General features: G+C 40.4%; 1 protein-coding gene across 3 annotated transcripts; it reads left to right on the top strand.

The window, feature by feature from the left end:
* Positions 1-911: 911 nt before the first annotated feature.
* RSPH3 (radial spoke head 3) lies at positions 912-26,803 on the top strand. 3 transcript variants are annotated; one of them, XM_054491056.2, is made up of 8 exons: positions 912-4,685; positions 10,228-10,315; positions 17,791-17,932; positions 20,367-20,512; positions 21,487-21,690; positions 23,252-23,414; positions 25,823-25,909; positions 26,318-26,803. In XM_054491056.2, exons 1-8 carry the CDS (start codon positions 4,144-4,146, stop codon positions 26,626-26,628), a joined length of 1,683 nt encoding a protein of 560 aa, XP_054347031.1. In that variant the 5' UTR covers positions 912-4,143; the 3' UTR covers positions 26,629-26,803. The 3 variants fall into 3 exon arrangements, with proteins under 3 accessions (XP_054347031.1, XP_063522862.1, XP_054347032.1); XM_063666792.1 differs by lacking the exon at positions 20,367-20,512 and having other exon boundaries at positions 21,509-21,690; XM_054491057.2 differs by lacking the exons at positions 17,791-17,932; positions 20,367-20,512.
* Positions 26,804-27,954: the final 1,151 nt, after the last annotated feature.

Genomic DNA, 27,954 nt, shown 5'->3' with positions numbered 1-27,954 from the left:
GAGAGATGCATAAAGTGATACAGAATTTCTCCATTGTTTTTTCTTATTGGGTCATTTGCTGAGTTTTGTGCAGGGCATTTATGGCGAGCAGAAAGCAGTGACCTGGAGGTATCAGGGACCTTTCAGATATGGGGAGATAAAACATTGGAGTTGAAAACTGCTGACAGGACTTGAAGGGACAAGATCCCAAAGAAAGGAGGATCATAGAGAAGCCAGTCTGACATTTAGTCTGGCTTTTATCCTTGAAGCATTTGCTGAATTCTAAGCTGTAAGGGCCCTGGAAATCAAGAAACCAAACAGTTGCTAAATAGCTAAAATACTAAGTGTGCATTTCAACAGTCTTAGAGAGCTGGGAGTACAAAAATTGGAGTTCAAGGTCACCCAAAGATGGGGACCTGTTAAATACCACAGATGTTCATGTTGAGAAAGAATAGAAAGGCCTAGCTCTGGTATAAGGCCAAACCAGAAAATGATCAGCCCTCACAAAGTCTGAATCCCTGATTAAAGGTCATCTGAGGCTGGGCACAGGGGCTCACGCCTGTAATCCCAGTACTTTAGGAGGCGGATGCAGGTGGATCACTTGAGGTCAGGAATTCAAGACCAGCCTGATCAACATGGTGAAACCCAGTCTCTACTAAAAAAATACAAAATTGGCAGGGCGTGGTGGTGCACACCTGTAATCCCAGCTACTTGGGAGGCTGAGACAGGAGAATTGCTTGAACCCGGGAGGTGGAGGCTGCAGTGAGCCAAGACGGTGCCATTGTACTCCAGCCTGGGCAACAAGAGTGAAACTCCGCCTCAAAAAAAAAAAAAAAAGCATCTGTTCCTACTCTAATTGCTTGCCAGAATAAAATTAAATCCTTTCTGGAGAAAGACAACTTCAGCTACAGTCTCTATGCAATTTATTTATTATTTATTTATTTATTTATTTTTGCCAAAGCCTCTATGTGATTTTTTTCCTATACAATGTCTAACATTTAATCAGAAACCTTAGGTTCATCTCTTATGCCTTTCTTTCTCTTGTGCACCACGTCACGTCTGATCTGTTCTACCTTCAAAATTGAGCTGGGATCTTCCCACCACTTTGGGCCCAGATCCAGAACCAAGCTCCACCAAAAGCAAGGCAGTCTGCCCCCGGACATGGCCTCGGCACTGACTGACCGCACCTCTCGGGCCTGAGCACCACACCCACACCAGATCCAAGCCACCCTCTCACCAGCCTTATTGGGAGCAGCTTCCTATCTGGTCTCTCTGCTTCTGCCTTTGCCCCACTTCAGTCTATTCTCAACCAAACATCTAGAAAAAACAAATTTTTTTAATCAAACTATGTCAAGCTTCTACTCAAAACCCTTTAGGGACTTTTAACCCTAGAGTAAAACCTAAAGTCCTTTCACTGACCTACAACAAGGCGCACGGCCCGGCCTCTGACTTCATCTCCGAATGCTCCTCCTTGTGCTCACTCTGCTCCACTCACTCTTACTCCCATCCCCAACACCGCTTCCTGCCTTAGAACTAGGAATTGGCTGCTTCCTTGACCTGGAATGCTGTGACAATTAGTCTCAAGTTTCATTTCTTCACCTCCTTCACGTTTTTACTCAAACGTCACCTTCTCAATGAAGCCTTCTCTGACCACTATAAAATTGCTAGGTCTCCCATGCCCCTAGCACCTAGCCTTATTTCCTGCTTTATTTCGAATTAGCTATTATAATTATGTAACACACATAATGTACTCACTTTTTTTGTTTGTATGACTCCTCCACTAGAATATAAATTCTGTCAAGGCAGGAGTTTTAATGTGCTGTTTGGTTTTGTTTTTCACTGCTATATCCCCACTAACACCAGGGGAGTGGGGGTGAGGGACAAGAAAACAACAATGCTTGGCACATACTAGATACGCATAACTATTTGTGGAATGAATCATTCAGTTTCAGATCATCCAAGAGTTGTCCACAAAATAGTCAGATATCCAGCACTGTCACCTGAGGGAGAAGTCTAGGTTAGAGATACATCCTTTGCTGCCCTGAGTATATAGGTGGTACTAGAAATTACAGACGTGAAATGGGACTGCCCTGGGAGAAAGTACAAGAAGAGAAACAGGCTGTGGATAAAAACTTGTACAGGCCAGGCACAGTGGCTCACGCCTGTAATCCCAACACTTTGGGAGGCTGAGGAGGGCGGATCACGAGGTCAAGAGAACAAGACCATCCTGGCCAACATGGTGAAACCCCGCGTCTACTAAAAATACAAAAATTAGCTGGACGGGGTGGCACACGCCTGTAGTCCCAGCTACTCAGGAGGCTGAGGCAGGAGAATCACTTGAACCGGGGAGGCGGAGGTTGCCATGAGCCAAGATTGCACCACCGCACTCCAGCCTGGCCACAGAGTGAGACTCCATCTAAAAAAAAAAAAAAAAAAGAAACTTGTACAAGAACCTATGGTAGCTATCAATTTCTTTATAAAGCCCACTGTGGCTGGTATAGCACTATTGGTTACCCACTTAATACCCATTCAATCCTGCCCCAACATCCTCCTAACAGAATTTGTTCTCCTCCTCCCTGGCCAAGTGTTTCTTGGAGGCCTAGAAAGACTGATTACCTGGTCTAATCCAAATATGGTGGTCTTATATAGATCCTAAGCTTAAACCAATATGATGTAATTCTGGTCAGTTGGGAGTTTACGAGGGGGTTTTGCTCTTCCAATAAAGACAAAAGAGAAAATACTTCTATTACTACTTTGTTGAAACCAACAACCCAGGTGACAGAGTGGAAAGGTAGGGGAAAAAACGTGTTGTTGATAATGTGCTGAGCCCCCAAGTTAACCTCCAGGTTAACCAACCTGGGGAGTGTAAAATAATGAATTCCTTATTATTTCAGCCACTTGGAATTGGTTTTTTGTTACTTGAGGGAAAAAATATTCTAATTAATATGCTAGTGTTTACTGTTTCCACGATGTGGTATCAGCCTTTCTGTCTATAGATATTTCTACAACTCATCAACACAAACCTTGCTTACAGTTTTCCAAATACACCTTGGGCTTTTTGAGCCTTTGATCAAGCCATTCCGAATGCACTTCCCCCAAGAGGCTGGCCAGTTAAAATACTATCATTCATCAAACACAATTTAAATGTCACTTTCTCCTCTAGCCCTTTCAGAAATTACCTCAAAATTAAATGATCAGACCTAAAATATTTTGGGAGTGTTTTCGCCTCTAGAACTTACCATACACCTTTATGTTAGTGTTACTTATAGAATGCCTACATCTGCTTTAGGTCATACACTTCAAAGCGCAGAACGGGTCCAGATCTTAATATAAATGCTTGCCATTTACCAGGCACAGCTCTAAGTATTAACGGTTTTAATCCTCAAGACAAAACCTAAAGAGATAAATTCTTCTATTGCCACTTTGTGGATTAGGAAAATGAAGCACAAAAACATTTAACTTGCCTGAGGTTTCGGAGCTAGTACATTCTAGAACCTGGATTCAAATCAAGACAGCAATTAGCTGAATGAAGGTGTAACTGCAAATGCAAATAACTGATCACAAGGGATACACATTCACTCATACAAGATACAAGATTTTTAACGTTGCTGGTACTAAAACCAAAGCGTCTTGCGTTTTTAAGCGCAACCCCACCCCGCGATACTAGATATATTCTTTAGAGCTGGAAGCCTGATAGATTAGGGGGAACTATGCCTTTGTATTTTTTAAGACTCAGTAAATTGCTCACTTCTTTCCCAAAATGAGGTGTCTGTGGGGGAGGCCCCTGTCGCTCCGTGTGCCAAGGGTCCTCCGATTGCTAGCACACAGCGGTGAGCAGAGGAGGCAGGTGAGGAACTGCACGGACTCAGCTGCAGAAGGCGATGGCAGCCCGCCCCTGGGGCGGGAGAAGGGCAGGTGCCGGGAGACACCAGGAAGCTCTTCCCCGCCCGGGCACGTAACAGAGCTGGGAGCCTGGCTGCCAGGGGCGTGTCATCGCGGGGGCAGCCTGGGAGCGCTGCTGCGCCGCGGCAGGAGAAACAGCCGAGGACACCCTGGAAGAGCAGGAGCACGTGGGCCTGCGAGAATGGCGCCAACACCAGCCCTGCAAAGCCACATTCCAAAGCCGGGCCGAGGACAGCCACCGTTGCCCCGCAGGCCGCAAGGATGACGGTCAAGCCAGCCAAGGCCGCCTCCCTAGCCAAGAACCTCGCAAAGCGCAGGCGCACCTACCCAGGTGGCGCAGCTGGGCGGAGTCAAGAGCCGGAAGTCCTTTGTGCGGCAGTCCTTCCCGGGAAACCCGCGGACCGGAACTCCCCGGAGTTCCCGCCCCCAGGCAGAACCCTGGGTTGCTGGGCAACCGATGCGGCCGCTGCAGCTGGTCTCTGTGGTGCTGGGAGCGAGCCCAGTGTAGCTCCCACCTCCTGCGCTGGTAACCTCCCGTCCCGCCCGCCTCCCTTGTTGTCGCCTCTCCTCGCGTCGCGGAATCCTTGCCCTTGGCACTACTTACATCTCTCCGGGGCCCACAACACCTTAGCGCCCACCTGCTTCAAAGCCAAGCTCCACCGAAAGCGAGGCCGTCAGTCCCCGGACATGGCCTCGGCGCTGACTGATCGCACCTCTCGGGCCCCGAGCACCTACACCTACACCAGCCGGCCCCGAGCACTGCCCTGCCAGCGCAGCCGTTACCGGGACAGCCTGACGCAGCCGTGAGTGACCAAGCCAGCCCCTGTGTGGTCCATACTTGCACCCCATCCCCAGGCCGGGGTCTGGCCTCTTCGCCCTGGCAAAAAAGCTGCTCATGCTGTCTTCCCTTGGCCGCATTCTGCCGAAATAAAAGTTCTGCCCTAAGGAATCTCCCGTGGTGTAGAGGAGTGAAGCAGGAAGGGGCATGGGTTGGCTATCAGTTAACTTTCAGTGATATGAGTTGCTGCCGTGTTCCTTAACATGTACACGAATTGGCTCATTTCACAAAGTTTGAATTGTAACGGTGTGTACTGAGGGCCAGCCACGTGCTGAGCACCTTACTGGGGGCATTCCAATACGTTTTCTTAGTTAATCCACAGTGCTGTGAAGTTGGTTTTATAACTCCATTATGCAGATGAGGAGACCGCAGTGCAAAGATATCCAACAGTAGCATATCCAAAATGGAGGCCGAGTAAGTCTCTTCGGCAGGCTTTGAGCAGGAGTAAGATTATTCTTCCATGCAGGACCACAGATTGGTTTTTTGTGGTGGTGGTGGTGGTGGTTGCTGTTGTTGTTTTGAGACGGAGTTTCGCTCTTGTCGCCCAGGCTGGACTGCAATGACGCGATCTCCGCTCACTGCAACCTCCACCCCGCTCCCCGCCCCCGCCTCCTCCCCGATCAAACGATTCTCCTGCCTCAGCCTCCCAAGTAGCTGGGACTACAGGCGCCCTCCACCACGCCCGGCTAATCTTTGTATTTTTAGTAGAGACAGGGTTTTGCCACGTTGGCCAGGCTGGTCTCAAACTCTTGGCCTCAAGTGATCCGCCCGCCTCGGCCTCCCAAAGTGCTGAGATTACAAGCGTGAGCCACCGTGCTCGGACGGCAGATTGTGTTTTTACATCGATGAACAGTTGCAAATATTCAAACATACATAGGAAAGGAAACGAAACAAAACATAAGCTCTTTTTTTTTTTTTTTTTTGAGATGGAGTCTCGCTCTGTCGCCCAGGCTGGAGTGCAGTGGCACGATCTCGGCTCACTACAAGCTCCACCTCCCGGGTTCACGCCATTCTCCTGCCTCAGCCTCCCAAGTAGCTGGGACTACAGGCGCCCGCCACCACGCCCGGCTCATTTTTTTTTTTTTTTTTTTGTATTTTTTTAGTAGAGACGGGGTTTCACCGTTTAGCCAGGATAGTCTCGATTTCCTGACTTCATGATCCGCCCGCCTCGGCCTCCCAAAATGCTGGGATTACAGGCCTGGGCCACCACACCCGGCAAAAAAAAATAACCTCTTAAAGTTCTCTTAAAGTTAAACGGTTCCCTAAATTTCTTTCCATAAGCCTCAAATGTTGAATTCAGCAGAACCTTACAGGAATGCAAGCTCCATGGATGCAGGAACTTTTGCACCTTTTGTTCACCTAGTACAATGCCTGGTACATAGTAAGCACTTAATACGAATTGTCGAATTGATGATTGAACATCAACAATGTAATTATTGATGCTTATTTCAAACGCTCTTTCTAAATTCATAATTATCTTGTTCTAACAAATTCTTTTTTTATAAGAGATGTCTATCACTGTAAGAAAACTAAAATAGAAAATTTAAATTTGAAGAGTGATCATTTATGTTAGAAAAGGATTCAATTTTAAAATTTCCTAATCCTTCCAAAAACACTTTCTGATGCCTTTGAGTGGTTGCTTACAAATCATTACTATCCAATCAGACCAACAGATTAGAAACAAGAATCAATGGTGGTTCATTAGGAACAACTTTTTTGATAGTTGATTAGTATATTGAAGTAATCTGTTGATTAGTTGATTAGTATATCTGAGTAATGAACAAGACAGAAAAATCTCAATTTTGAGGAAGTAGTATCTTACAAATCATAATCATTGATATCCTAATTGATAAAAAACTGATATTTTATCCATAATTTGCTTATGGGTAAGGATAATATTCTCCTCTGATATCCTTATGAATAAAATATTTTTTAAGTGTTCAGGAGAGTAGCCGGGCATAGTGGCATGTGCCTGTAATCCCAGGTACTTGGGAGGCTGAAGCAGGAGGATCGCTTAAACCCTGAAGGCGGAGGTTGCAGTGAGCCAAGATCACGCCACTGCACTCCAGCCTGGGCAACAAAGCGAAACTCCATCTCAAAAAAAAAAAAAAAAAAAGTGTTCATGAGAGTACTTGTCTTAATCCATTTTATGTTGCTCTAACAGAGTATCTGAAACTGGATAGTCTATAAAGAGATGTATTTAGCTCACAGCTCTGCAGACTGAGAAGTACAAGAGCATGGTGCTGGCATCTGCTTGCCTTCTAGTGAAGGCTTTTCTTGTTGTTTCATAACATGATGGAGAAGGTCAAAGGGGAAGCAGATCCGTGGGAAGTGGCCAAACAGGAGGAAGTACCTCATTTTGTAACAACTTGCTGTCTCTGGAACTAGTCCTGTGAGAACTTAATCCAGTCTCTTGAGAGTAAGAGTTCCCTCACTACTGTGAGAACTGGTGCCAAGCCATTCATGAGGGATCCACCCATGTTCCAAACACCTCCTACTAGGCCCCACTTCCCAACACTGCCATATTGGAAATTAAATTTCCATGTGAGTTTTAGTGGGGACGACAAACCACATCCAAACCACAGCAGTACTTTTAGTACTTGCTGGTGAGTAACTAAATGACTATATCCAAAAAGAGTATGCTTTTGTGTCAATCTGTCTCTATCCTAGAATGTCGTTTAGTTCTTTCCTGTTCAAAATTTTATGTTGAACTGGATAAATCTTCAGTTTTTCAGATGACACATGGCTGGAATGGATAACTAACTTATGATTGAAGGGAGTCAAGGTTCCAAATTATCTTGATTAGGTATATATAACTGGGCTGAAACCAAAAAATGAAACTTAATTGGAAAGCTGTGAAGTTTGGGAATGAGAAGTCAGCTACACAAATACAGAAATGGGAGTATCTGATTTTTCCTTTGAAAGGGTCTAGAAATTTAACACAAGTCTAATGTGAATCAAGAACTTCCACCTTTTCATAGGATTATAAAGCTGAAAGAGAACATTTGAATACTAGTCTTCTCATTTACAAACAAGAGAATGTAATACATCTTTTATGTATTTCTTGGTAGTTGGGTGATCATAAACGCCATTAAATTCACCTTTAGGCATGTGTCAAAAGACAATTGTGATAATGACATCCTCATTTTACAAATCCTTTGGTAAAGGATATATAACCCTTCTAATAAAATAACATTTTTAATGCAAATGAATTAAAACCTTAGAACATACCTTTTTTTTATTTTTATTTTTACTCAGATCAAATAAGGTTTAAAATCACTGTAGTGGGCAGAATAATGATTCCCCAAAGATGTCCTCTTCCTAGTCCCCAGAACCTGTGAACATGTTATGTGGTAAAAGGGACTTTGAGATGTGATTACATTAAGGATCCTGAGATGGGAGATCTTGAGATGGGAAATTAGCCTGGCTTATCCAGGTGGGCCCAGTAGAATCACAGTGGGGCCTTAAAAGTGAAAGAAGAATGGGCGCGGTGGCTCACGCCTGTAATCCCAGCACTTTGGGAGGCCAAGGTGGGCGGATCACGAGGTCAGGAGATAGAGACCATCCTAGCTAACACGGTGAAACCCCGTCTCTACCAAAAAAATACAAAAAAAAAAAATGAGCGGGGCGTGGTGGCAGGCGCCTGTAGTCCCAGCTACTCGAGTGGCTGAGGCAGGAGAATGACGTGAACCCGGGAGGCGGAGCTTGCAGTGAGGCAAGATTGCGCCTCTGCAGTGCAGCCTGGGCGACAGAGCAAGACTCTGTCTCAAAAAAAATAAAAATAATAAAAAAGTGAAAGAAGAAGGCACAGGAGTCTGAGTCATAGAAGGAGATGTGTCATTAGAAGCAAAGGTCAGAATCACACAAATGCTGACTGGAAGGTGACCACAAGCCAGGGAACGAGGGCAGTCTCTAGAGGCTGGAAAAGGCAAAGAAACATTCTCCCCAGGACCTCCAGGAGGAGTGCAGCCCTGTTGACACCCATTTTGGACATCTAAACTGCAGAATTCTGAGAATAAATGTGTTATTTTAAGCCAACTACGTGGTTAGTAGTACCATTTAATGAAACAGGAAACACTGAAGAAGTAATGAGCTGGAATGGGAGAGTGATAATTAGTTCAATTTTGAGGTTGCCTTCCAGATAACATAGTGAGATGTCATTGGGCAACTGGATATGCCTAGAGTTGAGAAGAGTTCTCAGCTAAAAATAAAAATTAAGAGTTTTAGGTATATGGATTATAACTGAAGTCTTGAAAATGGATGAGGTCAACTAAGGACAAGAGAAGGCTGAGCCCAGAGGAAATCCTCCAGTATGGGAGGAACTGCAAACAAAGGCTAAGAAAAAGGTGTTAGAGAAGTAGTAGAAAAACAATCAGAAGATTATGGTGGTAACACAGAGGCCTAGGAAAGAGAATGCTTCAGTGAAGGAGTGGCCAGCTGGGCTTAACACTGCCCAGAGATCAATTAATACAAGCAGTGAAACATGTTAGAATGTTCAATAGTGGCTTCAATATATGATAAAAAAGCAACTTATACCCTACTCAGAATCATTTCCCATAGAGTACTGTTATTGGTGTAGGGCAATGTTAATGTCTTAGCTATAAGCAATATATAATTGAAATAACTTTGAATGAAAGTATCAACTGGGTTTTTGTATTTTTTACTAGCAATCATTCTGATCCCTGAAATTAATATATATGTATATATATGTATATATGTGTATATATGTATATATATGTGTATATATATGTGTGTGTATATATATATGTATTTTTTTTTTTTTTTTGAGACAAACTCTCTCTGTCTCCTAGGCTGGAGTTCAGTGGCCCAATCTCAGCTCACAGCAACCTCTGCCTCCTGGGCTGAAACCATTATCATGCCTCAGGCTCCGGAGCAGCTGGGATTACAGGTGCGGGCCACCAGGCCTGGCTAATCTTGTATTTTTAGTAGAGACAGCATTTCACCATGTTGGCCAGGCTGGAAAATTTTATTAACATTTTAAACAATTACTTTAAAAAATATATTTGTGTTTAAAGAACAATGAGAAAATTGACTTAATTTTTAAGCCTCATTTTTTTATTAGTGTAACTTTTCAATCTTTGAATCAAACTTTTTTCAGTACTTTAAAGAAGGCCCCTTTTCAAATGGGCCATTTTCATATTTACTAAAGTCATACAGATTTACAACCTAAATCTAGCCCTGCCACTTACTAGCAAGGTGACCTTGGGCAGATTCCTGAGTCTGTTTCCCCTTCTGAAAAAGGAATCATAGTTCCCAACTCGCAGCTTATTGTGAATAATAAATAAAATAATGTACGTGAAGGACCTGGCATATAGGAAGCATTACACAAATTTATCCATTTACCTCCTTATTTTATGGACCACACTAAAACAGAAATTTATTTTCTTAAAATATATTGATTTTAGTCTAAATCCTATTGAAAATGAGCTACTTCATAGATACCAATACTCTATTAAAGTGGTTATACAGAATTATCTGTTTTACAGAGATGAAGAACCTATGCGTTATGGAAACATAATGTATGACAGAAGGGTAATTCGAGGCAACACTTATGCACTCCAGACAGGGCCACTGGTAAGTTCAGTTTGAATAGTCTAACACCGTGTTCTCACATTATCTATGGGGAAGGATCAGTTTCTTTGTGTTAATTTCTAATCCATTGCAGACTAAAACATTCATAAAATAAAGATGAATTACTATAAAAATGAAATTTTTAAAAAGACATACAAATAGAAGCGCAGTGACAGTTTCCAGGAGCTGGGGGATGAGGGGGCCAGGGAGGGAGTTATTGTTTAATAAGTGTAGAGTTTCAGTTTTGCAAGGTGAAAAGAGTTCGGGAGATAGAGGATGGTGACAGTGATAGAACAATGTGAATTTAATTAATACCACCGAATTTTATACTTAAAAATGGTTAAGGTGATAAATTTTACATTATGTGTATTTTACCACAAAAAAGGAATTAGCTAAAAAAAAAAGCCCCAATTGGCCGGGCACGGTGGCTCATGCCTGTAATCCCAGCACTTTGGGAGGCCGAGGCGGGTGGATCACGAGGTCAGGAGATCGAGACCATTCTGGCCAACATGGTGAAACCCCGTCTCTACTAAAAGTACAAAAATTAGCTGGGCGTAGTGGCACTTGCCTGTAGTCCCAGCTACTTGGGAGGCTGAGGCAGGAGACTTGCTTGAACCCGAGAGGCGGAAGTTGCAGTGAGCCGAGATCGCGCCACTGCACTCCAGCCTGGCGACAGAGCGAGACTCCATCTCAAAAAAACAAAAAAAAGCCCCAATTTTTCATTAGATTCAACAGAACTCTGCCATTCTAAACATTTCTAAACTTTTACTCTCAATTTCTGTACTTAAATTGTTACAGACCAGTTAAAATAGTTTATAGACACTAGCCAGAGGCCCACATTTTGAGTAGCGCTTGTCTATTGCATCTAGATTTGTTTAGATTATCTCATAATCTAATACAATTATCATTATTTAATCAAAAAGTCTGAATTCTGCTTCTTTAATTCACTCAACAAATATTTATTGAGTTTTAGGCCCTGTTCTGGGTACCTAGGATACGGAGATGAGTAAGACATGGTGTGATATTAAGGGTGGTGAGTTCTTGGCACAGAAATGAAATACAAGTGAATGTATAAACAGTATATGACATTTAAGTGCCTAATACAAGATGGTGATAGAGATACTTCTCTACTTACGATGAGGTTATGTCCTAATAAACCCACTGAACATTGAAAATGGATTTAAAACACCAAACCTGCCAAACACCGTAGCGTAGCGTAGCCTACCTTAAATATGCTCAGAGGCCAGGCGTGGTGGCTCATGCCTGTAATCCTAGCAGTTTGGGAGGCCAAGGTGGGCAGATCACTTGAGCCCAGGCACTTGAGACCAGCCTGGGCAATGTGGCAAAACCCTGTCTCTACAAAAAAAAAAAAAAAAACCCACAAAAATTAGCTGAGCATGGTGGCACGCCCCTGTAGTCCCAGCTACTTGGGAGGCTGAGGCAGAAGGATTGACTGAGCCCAGGAGGACAAGGCTGCAGTGAGCTCTGATCACACCACTGCACTCCAGCCTGGGTGACAGAGGGAAACCCTGTCTCAAAAAACAAAAACAAAAACAAAAATACAACCTAGAATGTTAAGGAATTGAGGGAAGCTCAGTGTGCCTGAATTGGAGTCTGAGGCAGAGAGTATCAAGAAATATGTGATTAAAAAGAAGTTAAAAATGAATAATAGCATTCAAATCCACATTAGAGAGAATGTTGTTGAATGTCAAATGAGGGATGTGAAGAACCCACCTAAGGTATGTTCCCAGAATCGCCTCTTGGCCTTTTGGCTAAGATCAAGTGTAGGTATGTTCCCAGAACGAGACCCTGTCTCCAAAAAAAAAAAAAAAAAAGTGCTCAGAACACTTACAGTTGGGAAAAATCATCTAACACAAAGCCTATTTTATAATAAAGTACTGAATGTCTCATATAATTTATGAAATATTAAAGTGAAAAATAGAATGGTTGTATGAGTATTCAAAGTACATTTTCTGTGGATACTTCTGTATCATCATAAAGCTGAAAAATCATAAACCACATAAGTTGGGGAACATCTATTAGTCTGAAGCAATGGTTAACTTATTAAACATATATATATGTATGTATGTATGTATGTATATACGCTTCAACCCTATCCTGGAGCTCCTGCATTAGAACCTCCAGGGGTTCCCTGCTTCTCCCACTGAGGTGGTATCAACATGGATGGAGCAGGAAGCTAAACTTTCACCTTCACCCAGTACCAATGAGGTAGTAGGAGATGGCACAAGTCAGTGCCCCACTCTTTCTGGGGTGGTGCCAGCAAACCCAGTGGGTAGCTGAATTGCAGTCCTATCTGGCAATAACAAGGTGGTATGAGGCAGTGCTAGTCAATGCTGCACTCCCCCGACACCACCACCAGTGTCAACAGAGCCTAGAAAGGAGCTGAACTACCACCCCCACCTGGCACCAATGTGTTGGTACAAGTTGACCCTCTGCTTTTGTTGAGGTGGTGTCAGTGGGGCCCAGCAGGAAGTTGAACTTCCAACCCCACTCAGGCTTGTGCACTGAAACAAAAAGGGTGACTTCCTACTGAAAAATTAAATAGGATCCAAAGTCTTAAAATATAATACCCAAAATAGCCAGGATACAAACAAAAATCATTCATCATACAAGAATCAGGACAGTCACAATTTGCATGAGAAACGACAATCAAGAAATGACAAAACCAAGATGACTTAGATGTGGGAATTACCTGACAAGGATTTTAAAGCAACAATCAAAAATGTTTCAATGAAAAGTGAACAATTATAGACAGTCTTGAAACAAATAAAAAAAATCTTAGCAAAGAAATACAAGATACAAAAGTGAACCAAATGGAAACTTATAGAACTGAAAAATACAATAACTAAAATAAAAAACTCACTGGATGGACTCAGTAGTACATTGGAAATGACATAGGAAACAATCAGTGAACTTGAAGAAAAATCAATGAAGAATGGAAGTTATCCAGCTGAACAGAGAGAAAATAGACAAAAAAAAAAAAAAGCCTGAGAGAGCTGAAGAACAATCACAAAGATTTACATTCATGTTGTTGGAATCCTAGAAGGAGAGGAGGAAAACTATGAGATAGAAAAATATTTGAAGAAATCATGATTGAAAATTCCACAAATTTGGCAAAAGGCCTACAGATCCAAGAAGCCAAGTGACCCCCGCATGCAGATAAACCCAAAGAAATCTACCCGAGACAAATCAGGATCAAACTTTTGAAAATTAAAAACAAAACATTTTTAAATCAGCCAGAAAGAAATTACACGTTAGCTAAAGGAGAACAATGATTTAAATGGCAGTGGATTTCTTACCTAAAATGTGGAGACAAGAAAGTGGCACAATATTTTTCAAGTCCTTAAAGGAAAGAACTATCAAGCTTTAATTCTAATCCAGTGAAAATATTTTTCAGGAGTTCCAAAATGGCAGCATAGAAGCAGGCTGGCTTCACTCCCCCTGCAAAAGAAAATCAAGAACAAATGTACAGTGCCAAGATTACCACCAGCAATATTCTAGAGCTCAGGTAGAAGGAGGAAGCAGTTCCCAGGGCTACGGAAAAGTGAAAAAGCTTCAAGGAGATGGTAGGAGAATCAGTCGTTCATGTCTACAGTATCTCTCCTTCTAGTCTGCCTGGCACTAAGGATGTGGAAGATTGATTTAGGGTTCTCTAGAGGGACAGAACTAATGGAATAGATATATATATAAAGGAGAGTTTATTAAGTATTAAGTCACACAATCACAAGGTCCCACAATAGGCCATCTGCAGGCTGAGGAGCAAGGAGAGCCAGTCCAGTTTCCAAAACTGAAGAACTTGGAGTTCAATGTTCAAGGGCAGGAAGCATCCAGCACAGGAGGAGGATGTAGGCAGGGAGGCTAGGCCAGTCTCTCTTTTCATATTTTTCTGCCTGCTTATATTCTAGCCACTCTGGCAGCTGATTAGATTGTGCCCACCCAGATTAAGGGTGGGTCTGCCCTTCCCAGCCTACTGACTCAGATGATAGTCTCTTTTGGCAACACCCTGAGACACACCCAGGATCAGTACTTGGTATCCTTCAATCCAGTCAAAATGACACTCAGTATTAACCATCACAAGGATTTATCTCTGACTTGTGATTTCTGCACTGGAAAAAGATCAAGGTGGACAACTAGTTTCCCTACCATGTTGGGTTTCCTGGCAGGAAATTCAACCCACAAGAAGCATCATGAGTTCCTGAAGAGAGAAATATGTCTGAGTACAGCCAAAGACAAAATGGGGAGGTGAGACTACCATCCCCAGCCCTGGACACTCTGCTGTATAACTCAACCAAAAGAAACACCAAATCAGAGTGGCTGTTCAGCAGCACCACACTGTAGGAGATAACACTGTACCGGTCCCCTGGGCACAAACACCTAGCCAGTCACACTACCAGTGTATCCCCTTTGGGACCTCCCCCATTCAGGATGGGCAGTGCTCTGATCATTTACTAGAGCCAGGTGAACCTGGCCTTAAGGCACCACGTAAATCCAAAAAGGAGGCAGTAATCTGGTGATAAAGGATCTTTGGCGGGGCGCAGTGTCTCATACCTGTAATCCCAGCACTTTGGGAGGCCGAGGCAGACAGATCGCTTGAGGTCATTAGTTTGAGACCAGCCTGACCAATATGATGAAACCCCATGGCTACTAAAAATACAAAAATTAGCCAGCTGTGGTGGTAGGCACCTGTAATCCCAGCTACTTGAGAGGCTGAGTCAGGAGAATTGCTTGAACCCAGGAGGCAGAGGTTGCAGTGAGCCAAGATCACACCACTGCACTCCAGCCAGGGTGACAGAGTGGGACTCTGTCTCAAAAAAAAGGAAAAAAAAAAAAAAGAAAGATCTCTAAGAAAATATATCCAATAAAAAGCAAAACAAGCCAAACAGATTAGACTGGACTAAATAATCATTCAGTGCAGAGACATAGACATACATCCACATGAAACAACAGCAAACAGGGAACCATGACCTACCTAAAGGGACAAAGCAAGGAATCAGTAACTGGCCCTAATGAGATGGCAGGATGTGAGCTCTCTGACCAAAAATTCAAAATAGCAGTCTTAAGGACATTCAGTGATGTCTAAGATAACACAGAAAGCAATTTTGGAATTTGTTAGAGAAACTTAACAAAGAGATTGAAATAATTTTTAAAAATCAAGCAGAAATCTTGGAGCTGAGTAATATATTTGTTGAACTGAAAAATTTATTAGAGGCTTTCAACAACAGAATGAATCAAGCAGAGGAAAGAATCAGTGAACATGAAGACAAAGACAGACTATTTGAAAATACACAGTCTGAGGAGAAAAAAGAATGAGAAGAAACAAAGACTGCTTACAAGATACAGAAAATTACCCCAAAGGATCAAAGCTAAGAATTACTTGTGTTCAAGAGGGAATTGAGCAAGAGCAAGGAGTGGGAAGCTTGTTTTAAGAAATACTAACAGAAAACTTTCCAAAACTTGAGAAAGAAATAGATATCCAGGTACAGGAAGGTCAGAGAATACCAAACAGATTCACCCCAAATAATACCCCATAGAATAATCAAGCTCTCAAAGGTCAAGGAGAAAAAAAGAATCCCAAAAGCAGCAAGAGAAAAGAAGCAAATAACATACACGAAGGAGCTCCAATCCATCTGGCAGCAGACTTCTCGATGGAAACTGTACAGGCCAAGAGGGAGTGAGATAACCAGGAGGGACTGGGGTGACAGTCTCAAAGTGCTGAAAGAAAAAAAATCATCTAAGAATATTGTATCCACAAAGTTATCCCTCAAATATGAAGGAGAGATAGTCTTTCCTAGAAAAATAAAAGCTGAGCAAATTCAGCACCACCACGTCCATCTTACAAGAAATGTTGAAGGGAATTCTTCAGCCTGAACAACAACAACAAAAAACACTAATGTGCCAAAATAAAACATTTGAAGGTATGACACTTACTGGTTAAATTAAGTACATAGACAAACCTAGAATACTCTCATACGATAACTGTGGTATGCAATCCACTCATAATTCTACTGAGGCCCAAAAGACAACTATCAAAAACAGTAATAGCTGCAGCAACCTGTTAAGAGTTAGGTAATATAAAAATATGTGCAATGAGACAACTAAAAGTATGTGGGGGGATGGAGTTAAAGTGTAGAATTTTTTTTCTTTTTTTCTTTGCTTCTGTTCTTTGTGATCTAAGATAAGTTGTCATCTCTGCAAACAACTTGTTATATCTGTTTTTTGTAAGCCTCATGGTAACCACAATGCAAAAATCTGTAAAAGATTCACCAAAAATTAAAAGCAACAAACTAAAATATACTACCAGATAAAGTCACTTAACACAAAGAAAGACAATAAAGAAGGAAGGAGATACAAAACAACAAGAAAATAAGCAACAGAATGGTAGTAGTAAGTCCTTGCTTTATCAGTAATAACACTGAATGTAAGAGGACTCGGTTCTCCAATTAAAAGGCATAGAATAGCTGATTGGATAAAGAAATGAGACCCAACTACATGCTCCTACAAGAAACCCACTTCACCTACAGAGACACACATAGACTGAAAGTAAATGGATGGAAAAAGATTTTCCATGCAACTAGAAACCAAAAAAGAGCATGAGTATACTTACATCAGATAAACTACAAATCAAAGACTGTAAAAAGAAACATGGTCACTCTGTAATAATAAAGTGATCAGTTCAGCCAGAGGATGTAACAATGATAAATATCCATGCACCCAACACCAGAGCTCCCAACTATATAAAGCAAACATGAATAGATCTAAAGGGAGAGATAGACCGCAATAATATTAGGAGACTTTAATAACCCATTCTCAGTAATGAATAGATAATCCAAACAGAAAATCAGGAAAAAAAGAAAAAGAAAGAAAAGAAAATTAGTGTTAAACTTCACACTAGACCTATTAGGACTAACTGATATTTATAGAACATTTTATCCATCTTATGCAGAGTACACATATTTTTTTCTTCAGCACATGGATCATTCATCAGAATAGTCCATATCTTAGGCCACAAAACATGTCTGAACAAATTCAAAAAAGTAGAAATCATACCGAATATCTTTGCTGACCACAATGAAGTAAAACTAGAAATCAATAATAAGAGGAATCTTGGAAGCTACAAAAATACATAGAAATTAAACAGCATGCTCCTGAATGATCAGCAGGTCAATGAATAAATTAAAAAGGAAATGTTTTTATTATTTTTGTAAATATATAGATAGGATTGTGCACCCATATATTCCAGTTAACAGCCATACTTTGAAGTTACTTTTATGCTTTGTCAAACATCTTTGTAATTATCTGACAAAGTACCAATACACTTTTAATGAAGTTACTGATAATCAGGAAACATTATGACAAATGCCTTTATACTACTCAGGAATTGCTTTTGGAGTGTGGCAGTTCCCGTATGCTTTAATAAATATTTTCTAAATTCTAGAAGTATTTTCTATCACTGTTAGCTCGGACAGCCTGATTCTGTAGAGCTCCAGAGACAACGGGAGGCTAGGAAGAGGGCTCTTGCCAGAAAACAAGCCCAAGAGCAGCTCAGACCACAAACACCTGAACCTGTGGAAGGCAGAAAGCATGTCGATGTGCAAACAGGTGTGTGACTGTGCCCTTGGCATTGTGTCCTCTTGGTTTACTCAGTTGTCTATGTCAGTTCATTTTTATTTGGTCTTTGTATTATTTATGCCTCTCCTGTGCTGATACTTCCCCGATCACATGATAGGGAAGTTCCTTCATTAAAGAAATACATAGACTAGGCTGGATGTGCTGGCTCACGCCTGTAATCTCAGCACTTGGGGAGGCCGAGGTGGGCAGATCGCCTGAGGTCAGGAGTTCAAGACCAGCCTGGCCAATGTGGTGAAATACCCTGTCTCCACTAAAAATACAAAAATTAGCTGGGCATGGTGGTGGTCACCTGTAATCCCAGCTACTCGGGAGGCTGAGGCAGGAGAATCGCTTGAATCCGGGAGGCGGATGTTGCAGTAAGCCGAGATCGCACCATTGCACTCCAGCCTGGGCAACAAGAGCAAAAGTCCATCTCAAAAAAAAAAAAAAGAGAGAGAGAGAGAGAAAGAAATACATAGACTATATACTATCATCATAGTGGATATGGCTGGAAGTGTGGGATGGGGTTTAAAAAAAAAAAAAGAATTTTGGCCAAGCACAGTGGCTCACATCCATAATCCCACCACTTTGGGAGGCAAGGCAGGAGGATCACTTGAGCCCAGGAGTTGGAGACGAAAGACCACATCTCTACAAAAAAGTTTAAAATTGGTTGAGCATGGTGGTGCACACCTGTAATTCCAACTACTCAGTAGGCTAAGGCAGAAGGATCATATGTGCCCAGGATTTCAAGGCTGCAGTAAGCTATGATCACACCACTGCACTCAGCCTGGGCAACAAATAAACAAATAATTTTGTGACCAAATTCTCTCTTAGACCTTTTCACATATTCTGTTCTTAAACTGGGATTCTTTCTCATAGCCCAACATGAATCACTGTTCTTTTCATTAGGACTTACAGGAAAGGAGAGCAATATGGTTCTATTTTGTCATTTTGTTTGTCTTTTGAGAGGAATAAACCCACTCCCATCTGAGTCATCTGCCTCTCACACCAGCCTCTTCTGTCCTCTGGTTCTGTCGCTGTGCACATTCCCCAGGGCCACACAGGCACCCCTGAGACAGGTGCCAGGATTTGCATACTTGTCTCGCTGTGCTCAGCTGTAGAGGCTTACCTGGTCCTATAGGGTCTAGCTGTGTTGTTGACAGCATCTTGGTCATCAGACAGTGCTTGGTGTTTTCCTTGGACCACTGTCACTACTTAAGGTTCACTTTGTACCCTTCCAAGATGGTGAGTGGATCCATCAGGATTATTTCTGCATGGTAAAGGCAAAAGGGACCATTCCATGCTTTAACCCCTGCCTTTAGGCCAAGTCTGGAATGAGTGTATGGCTGTCATTAGCCAAAGAGCTAAGTTTTCATGTTTCTTTATACCATCAGAATATTAAGTGATATAATAGCAGCCAGCTTTTTTTGGATATTTCCTCAGAGACTGAACCAGGTCCTTTATCTGTGTATTTCCTTCCTTATTACAAAGATTCTGTGTGACAGGTAGTTATAGCCCATTTTCCAGATGAAGAAACTGAGGCCCAGAGAGGACATGACTTGGCCAAGTCCTATGCCCAACATCTGACTCTAGTGCTCATGTTCTTTGCTTGATACCACATTACCCCTGCCTCATATAAATTACTCCTAACATGAAATTTGTTTTCATACATCTGTTTATAATCTGTAGTGCAGAGGGAACATCAAATAACCTGGTGGCTTGGAACATGATTTTTTTAAATATACAGGAATTTTCAAATCTTTGTATGTTTACTATCTTAGGACTCAAATATATATATATATAAAATTGACTTTTTATCCGCTGTTGTACTCTGCATCTTATACACATCTACAGTCTCATGTTCTTCTTTAGTTCCAATACAAAGCTCAGTGCTTTCTAGACATTCAGTAAATGTTCTAGCCTAACTCTATCTATGGTCTTCCAAATATTTAAAAACTCTTAGTTCAGTAGGTGAGGTAAGCCCTACATTTGAGCACTTTTATTCTAATACTTATTTTCTGATTCATTTAAATATGCTTTGAAGGAGCTAAAATTTCAAATACACATATATGCTTGAAATAGACCAGAATTTTTTTTCTTTGAGACAGTCTCACTGTGTTGCCCAAGCTATAGTACAGTGACACGATCTTGGCTCACTGCAACCTCCACCTCCCAGGTTCAAGCAGTTCTCCCACCTCAGCCTCCCGAGTGGCTGGGACCACAGGCACGCACCACCACGCCCAGCTAATTTTTGTATTTTTTGTAGAGATGGGGTTTTGCCATGTTGGCCAGGCTGGTCTCAAACTCCTGACCTCAAGTAATGCACCCTCCTCGGCCTCCCAAAGTGCTGGGATTATGGGCATGAACTACCATGCCCGGCCTTAGACCAGAATTTTAAACTCAATATATATGATATTCTTCTTAGAATTATACCTTGAAGAAATTGCTGATCGCATAATAGAAGTTGATATGGAATGCCAAACAGATGCATTTTTGGACAGACCACCAACACCACTCTTTATTCCTGCCAAAACTGGCAAAGATGTGGCCACCCAAATACTAGAAGGAGAGGTACAGTACATCCTGTGGGCTTCCCTCTATAATCTTTATAAGTGAGGTAAAGTTAGGTGTAGATAATGCTTAATATGAGCAAGAACCACTTCACAATCAGATTCTACTTCTTGGATTTCTTTCCAGATATTATCTATAATGGTTTTATCATATAGTACTCAGAAATGTTTTAAAATTCCATGTTATGATTTCTTTGCTGATTAAAAACAAAATCATTTGAAATGTTTTTAGAATATTTCCACATTTGATTTTTGTTTGTTTATATGCTCGCTTAATGTGTATATTTAAGATAGATTTGTACTAAATCAGGAAAAATAATATCCCTGGTATAAAAGATTCCACAATTAGTTGCTTGTGGATTATATAACTTTTGTAAAGATACCCTCTCATTTTAAAAAAATTTTTTTAATAATTACATTTTTCTATCAGTGTGGAATGCATAAATAGGCCTGTTTATGAAATTGAAGAAGAGAAGGCAATGATTATGTTCATAATGACCTAAGTGAGTTTTAATACTTGTGGGAACTTGAAAGAACTGTCATTGAAATTGGGAAATAAAATAAATCTTCAGAAGCTACCTGAAAGTTATATTTGCCTATAAATCCTAGCAATGAATCACCAAAATATCTCTCATTCTTGTTCCTTCATTCATCAAACTGTTATTTAAAAATAAGTAAAAATCAAACAGAAAAGGCAAAGAATAAGACAGACAAGGATATTTCTCTTCAGTGTCAGGGTTCATTTTGATGAATGCATAGATTTTTTTCATAACTTTGACTTAACAGATTTTTGCCTGTAAACAAAATATTGTTCATTTTGAGGATTAGAAACCATGAATAAAGCACCAGCACAGTGTCTGGCACACAGGAGACACTTAATAAATAATATCTTGTTATTGCTAAGAATATTATATTTTTGTTGAGCATTCGATTCATAATTAAAATTTTAAGTTTGCTTTATTTTGTATGTTTAAGCTCTTTGACTTTGATCTTGAAGTTAAACCAGTGTTAGAAGTTTTGGTGGGGAAGACAATTGAGCAGTCTCTTCTGGAAGTAATGGAAGAAGAAGAGCTGGCTAACCTGCGGGCCAGTCAGCGTGAGTATGAAGAACTACGGAATAGTGAACGTGCTGAAGTTCAACGACTTGAAGAGCAAGAGAGGCGACACCGAGAAGAAAAAGTATATATAATTATATTTTTGTTTCTTAGGCCGTCTTTTGGCTAGTTAGCATATTATGTTCAAAATTACATGTGATGATATATCATAAAACTAAAGATCTTTGGGAATATATTAGAAAAAGATCTATAATATTTTTGCTCAGGTTTCTCTTATAGATCATAGATCTTTCATGGACTGAATTACATCTTTTAAACTCCAGCTTACATAAATATACCTAAATTGAGTTTCCAAAAGTTTCTAAATGAAGTGAAAATTCCTAAGTTACATGTGTCCCAGTTGGAAGACTCTCTTAAATATCAGGAGTCCTAAAGAAAGAAAGACGTATGTTGGTTTGCCATAAGTCGGAGGCAGAAAGATGGAAGGAAGGAAAAAGTGAGTGTATTGGAGAGAGACTGTGGGTAAGAAGCAGGGGATCTAGATAGAATTCTGATTCTTTTTCTCAGTGACCAGGCCCTTCATTATATCCTTAGTGACACACCAGAGCTATCTGGTTTCTCATAGAATATTTTTCAGATTCTAGATTTTTAGAATCTTCAATAAGGAAAGGTTTACAATCCAGTTTTTTTTTAATGTGCCAGTAGTCTACAGTTAGGAAGCACTAGAAAAGATAGTCTTTCTGGTTCTGGCAATAACTGTCAGCCTTTGTTGTATACTGATGAACGAATTATAAAGTAGCGTCTTAATACCTGAAACAGTTAAGAAGAAATTCCCAAGGGGCCTAACTTACTATGCTATGAAAAATAGTGTAATCGTTGGGAAATCCTACTCAGTATCTATCAAATGGACTTTAATTCCAAGATGAATGCTTACTTGTGTAAAGAGCATAGGGCTTACAATAAGGATTGTGCAAAAGTAAGACTTTATTTATAAATATAAAAAAACTGTGGCAAAATAAACTGTTGAAATTAGTTGTGAAATCTTTATCAAAAAATATTTGTTTATTTACTGTTTGGAAATATATTATGGAAAACTGGATACAAGAATCACCTAGATTTATATTTGTTTAAAGTTTGAAAATAGATTTAATTCGAAAATATATTAATGCTCCCACTTCCACATGAGAGTAGAGAACAGGATTCATCTGCTTTATAAATATTACATGGTCTAAAGGAAGCAACAACAAAAAATAAGAGGCTTTCATAATCTTCAGAACCATTCAGCTTTACAAATTCGGGGAATTATTACAAATGAACTCATTCATTGTCCCACTGGTAATTTTTCTTACCAGTAATATTTCATGATAATATTAATTTAAAATACATATAGTGGTGATTATCTTTTTGCTACCATCTATACTGTTAAGCATGTATGTCTTGAAATTATTTTACTTGAAATGAATAGTGAGATGTTTTACCTTAAATTCCATCTTTTATAACTTCCTGAATTCAGTACCCACTAGCTGTTGAAATTCATTAAACTTTTGATAAAAAATATGAACCTTTAATAGACACCCTCTGTCCATTTTTTGATAAGTCTGGATTCTTCTACTTATTAACTTCACTAGATTCAGTACTTGGGGAGGGCATAAGAGCTAAATAACCACCTGTGTCGTTCTTGGCAGGAACGGCGTAAGAAACAGCAGTGGGAAATAGTGCACAAGCACAACGAGACATCACAAAAAATCGCCGCCCGAGCATTTGCACAGCGTTACCTGGCTGACCTTCTCCCGTCTGTTTTTGGCAGCCTCAGGGATAGTGGCTACTTTTATGATCCCATTGAAAGAGGTTTGTAGATATTTTTGTTAGATTAAGTCTGTTGTAATAAGCATCCTCTTAATGGTTCAAATTTATCTTATGTCCATTTTTATTTTGAATTGGAATCTTTCTGACACAAAGTCAATTTTAGTTGTTTAAAGTAAGTACAGTTGTTAATGAGATGTGTATTTTAAAGATCTTGATTTAAGGATATTAGTGTTTATTGCAAAGCAACATTTGTGTAGTAGAAAGAAATATGGACTTGGTATTGAAAACTTCAGTTTGGGTTGCAGCTTTATCATTAGCTAGCTTGATGACCTCCAGTTTCTTCATGTGTGAAATGAGGATTTTTTTTTTTGTTCTGAGACAGAGTCTCTTTCTTTTGCCCAGGCTGGAGTGCACTGGCACGATCTTGGCTCACTGCAACCTCTGCCTCCCGGGTTCAAGCAATTCTCCCTGCCTCAGCCTTCCGAGTAGCTGGGATTACAGGCACCTGCTACCACGCCCAGCTAATTTTTGTATTTTTTAGTAGAGACGGGGTTTCGCCATGTTGGCCAGGCTGGTCCTGACCTCAAGTGATCCGCCTGCCTTGGCCTCCCAAAGGGCTGAGATTACAGGCGTGAGCCACCGTGCCCAGCCTGAAATAAGGATTATTTAGGAGTTAAGTCATAAAATATATGAAACTGTGTAAACTGTAAAGTCCTATGTATGCATAAGTAGTTGTTATTAACTTTTTCTCAGCTGACTTATTCAAATAAAAAACCCTTTGAGGGCAGCTATCAAGGTCATTTATTCATTTAGTTAGGCCCTTACCCTGTTCCAGACAACGTTTGGTATTGGAGAAAAAGAAGGATCCCTGATCTCTGCCATTAGGGAGCCCATAGCCTGATAGCTGTCTGTCTGTATCCCCTCAAAGCCCACGTTCCTAGCTGCTCAGCCAGTGGAAAGGAAGAGTTGCATGTCCTCACCACCACCTACCTTCCTCAGGGTGAAAAGCACTTACATCCACCATGCTTGGTGTATAGGTCCTATTTTGTTGGCCAGTAGTATCTTGGGACACATCTTAGTAATGTTAATTTTCACTGATTACATATTCAATTCAATACAAAGAGGTCAGATCACAAACAAATATTATTAATATACATAGTATTTTTCATAGGTGATATGATTTGATACTCCCAATAACCCTGTAGGATAGACAGGTCAGATAGAATTCCCATTTTTTCAGAAATAGAAACTGAAGCTCAGGGAAGTTAAATGCCTTGCTCCCAAATCCTCAGGCAGTGGAAATATTAGGCCTCAAACTGACTTGGAACTCAGATTCCAAGTCCAGTGTTCATTCTCGGCTATCATCCTGCTGTCCTGCGCTCTAGCTTGTCCTCTAACTGTTAGCCAGAGAGACCGGTAGCCTTTTTTCTATCACAGATTACCAAAAAAGTAAGTTATAGATCATTTAAAAGCTTGCAAATGAAATTCATACCTGAGATAAAAATTATTTATAGTAGTGAATAAAATATTCTATCACACTCTCCATTTCATCCTATTGAAAAATAAAATTAGATGCCTGCCCCAAAAAATGCTATTTTGAAACTTTAAAATGTATATTGTAATAGACCATATTTTTAAAATGCTTACACAGTAGATTTCAGTTTGAACAAACTTAATACTGATGGAAACAGCTAGTTTCTGACCTATTTCTAGATGACTGCCTCCTCAAATGCCCTCTCACCTGCATTCTCTGAGTCTGATCAGCCTCCTTCCATTAGGCCCTGGGCTTCAGGTGGGGGCTTTATTTTCCTGGCATTGCTCAATCCCAGATTTGCATTGCATTTGGATTGGAGTTCTCCCAAACCCGCATCCTCCCCCTGCCTCCCTGATCCATCTCAGATTGCACCTATGAAAGAAACTCCAAATGCCTTGACTCCAAGGAAGGCCTCATAGTTCTTAAAATATTGGGCCAGGCGCGGTGGCTCACACCTGTAATCCCAGCACTTTGGGAGGCCGAGGCGGGTGAATCACGATGTCAGGAGTTTGAGACCAGCCTGGCCAACATGGTGAAACCCCATCTCTACTAAAAACACAAAAATTAGCCAGGTGTGATGGCGTGCACCTGTCGTCCCAGCTACTCAGAAGGCTGAGGCAGGAGAATCATTTGAACCTGGGAAGCGGAGGTTGAAGTGAGCAGAGATCGCGCCACTGCACTCCAGCCTGGGCGACAGAGTGAGACTCTGTCTCAAAAAAAAAAAAAAAAAAAATCACTTATGCAACAGAAAGGAAACTGACCAGAACATATATAAGGAATATGGCAAAAGTTATGCTGTATGAATCTACTTAACATTTTATATTAAGAAACCAATGTTGATGAGTCTATTACATGAAGAGAAAAGCACATTATTCCTCTGATAATACATGAAAATCAATGAATTCTTTTATTACAGATATTGAGGTAGGATTTCTTCCATGGCTAATGAATGAAGTTGAAAAAACCATGGACTGTAGCATGGTGGGAAGAACAGTGCTTGACAGTAAGTTATTTTATCCAAAAATTCATCTCTAAAGTTTTTAGTAGAAATAATAAGTTGAATAATTGAAAGAAAGATTAATTTTACAGTTCTAATACTTAAACTTTTAGTATATCAATTGTATTAATAAAAGTGCAAATTTTTACCCTCAATATTATTTTTGGCTCTTCTATAATTTGCTATCTATTAATATCTTGTCATTACTTTATAAATGATACTCTGTTAAAACAGAATATATTTTATATTTAATGCATTAAGTGTGAAGTGTGCTGACTTCCAAAAAAGGTTATGACATAGGAAAGAGATGAGGCTTCCTGAAGGTTTTGTAATTATCTATAAGTCAGCATTGTAACTCCTGAAATATACCATAATGTGAAAATCGTAGTGATGTCTGGACATTTAACTTTTCAGTGTTGATCCGTGAGGTGGTTGAAAAGAGACTGTATATGTATGAGCATGGGGAAGACACACATCAGTCTCCAGAACCCGAGGATGAGCCTGGTGGTCCTGGAGCAATGACAGAGTCACTGGAGGCCTCTGAATTCCCGGAGCAGAGCATGTCACAGACACAGGAGCTGCTTTTAGACAGAGAGTACTTACAAAGAACAACATATGACAAAAGGTCATCCCAAGAAAGGAAGTTTATGGAAGAGAGAGAGCTCTTAGGGCAGGATGAAGAAACAGCAATGAGGAAGTCCTTAGGGGAGGAAGAATTGTCATAGGAGGGAAGCTTCAAAGTCATGAAACCAATCAACAGCCAAGTCAGCAAGCAATCAGGTAATGATGTGCAAGTCCCCTCAGGTTATAGAAATTATGTTGTATTTAGTCAGTATGTCTTTTTGTGTAATGGACTGGGCCAATCAAATGTGATAAAGTAAAACTAATTTGAAAATGAAACTTAAATTGAATTCATTTATTTAATAGACTATTCAAAGGCTATATTGTAATTCTAATGAGAATTATATTTAATTACTAGCTTTCTATTATCATTATATGTAACCAGCAAATATATTTTTCCTTAGTCCTTCTAATTTTGCGGGTTAGTTTTTTTTAGTAAGTATGATGTTTAATGTTCAATATCAGTGCTGTCAGCCATTTAGCTTTTCTTCTCTATAGGAAAACTGTTTCACCTACTATAAGAGTGAATGCCTAGCAATGCATGGTGGCTCACACCTGTAATCCCAGCACTTTGGGAGGCTGAGGCTGGCAGATCACCTGAGGTCGGGAGTTTGAGACCAGCCTGACCAACAAGGAGAAACCCCATCTCTGCTAAAAATACAAAATTAGCCAGGCGTGGTGGCACATGCCTGTAATCCTAGCTACTTGGGAAGCTGAGGCAAGAGAATTACTTGAACCTGGGGCAGAGGTTGCGGTGAGCCAAGTTTGTACCATTGCACTCCAGCCTGGGCAACAAGAGCGAAACTCCGTCTCAAAAAAACAAAAGAAAAAAAAAGAGAGAATACCTAAACGTTGTGCTACTGAAAGCCACAGTGCTCCCTTCCTGCAAGGACCATCTTCAATATTTAAGTAAGGCTTAAGGAATTCAGTGGATTAGTAATATGCTGTCATCTATTTTTTCACATTCCTACTATGAAAAAATTTCAGGCAATGCCAATAAAGCAAAAGTCCCTGTTTGCCCTCATACAGTCTCACTCCCCTCCTCAAAGGTAGATCACTGTTATCAGATAGGTATGAGCCATCTAGGCCTTTTTTGAGGTATTTCTATACAAATGTATTTGAAAATCTAGAAATGTATAGCTTGATTTTCTTTATATAAATATAAACATTATTTGCATATTTTATTTTTCACTTAAGAGAATATCTTAGATCTTTCAAGGTTAGTGGCATCAATCTCTTATCTTTTTAAAATATGATTAAGGTATTACATATTATGACTGTGCTGTAGCATAGGGAATTAACATCTGACTTTTTAATCTGAATGTGTTAGAGAATTTACCTGCAGTATTAAAATCACAGATTATTTTCTCTCCAAAGCCTTGCTAATCGTAAGTAATAACTGAAGTCTTCAGAGCCTTTAGATAGATAGA

The sequence above is a fragment of the Pongo pygmaeus genome, chromosome 5 (assembly GCF_028885625.2).
Source record: "Pongo pygmaeus isolate AG05252 chromosome 5, NHGRI_mPonPyg2-v2.0_pri, whole genome shotgun sequence".
Lineage (NCBI taxonomy): Eukaryota > Metazoa > Chordata > Mammalia > Primates > Hominidae > Pongo > Pongo pygmaeus.
Note: the sequence above shows the minus strand (reverse complement) of the source record. Positions and strands in the feature narration are given on the sequence as shown.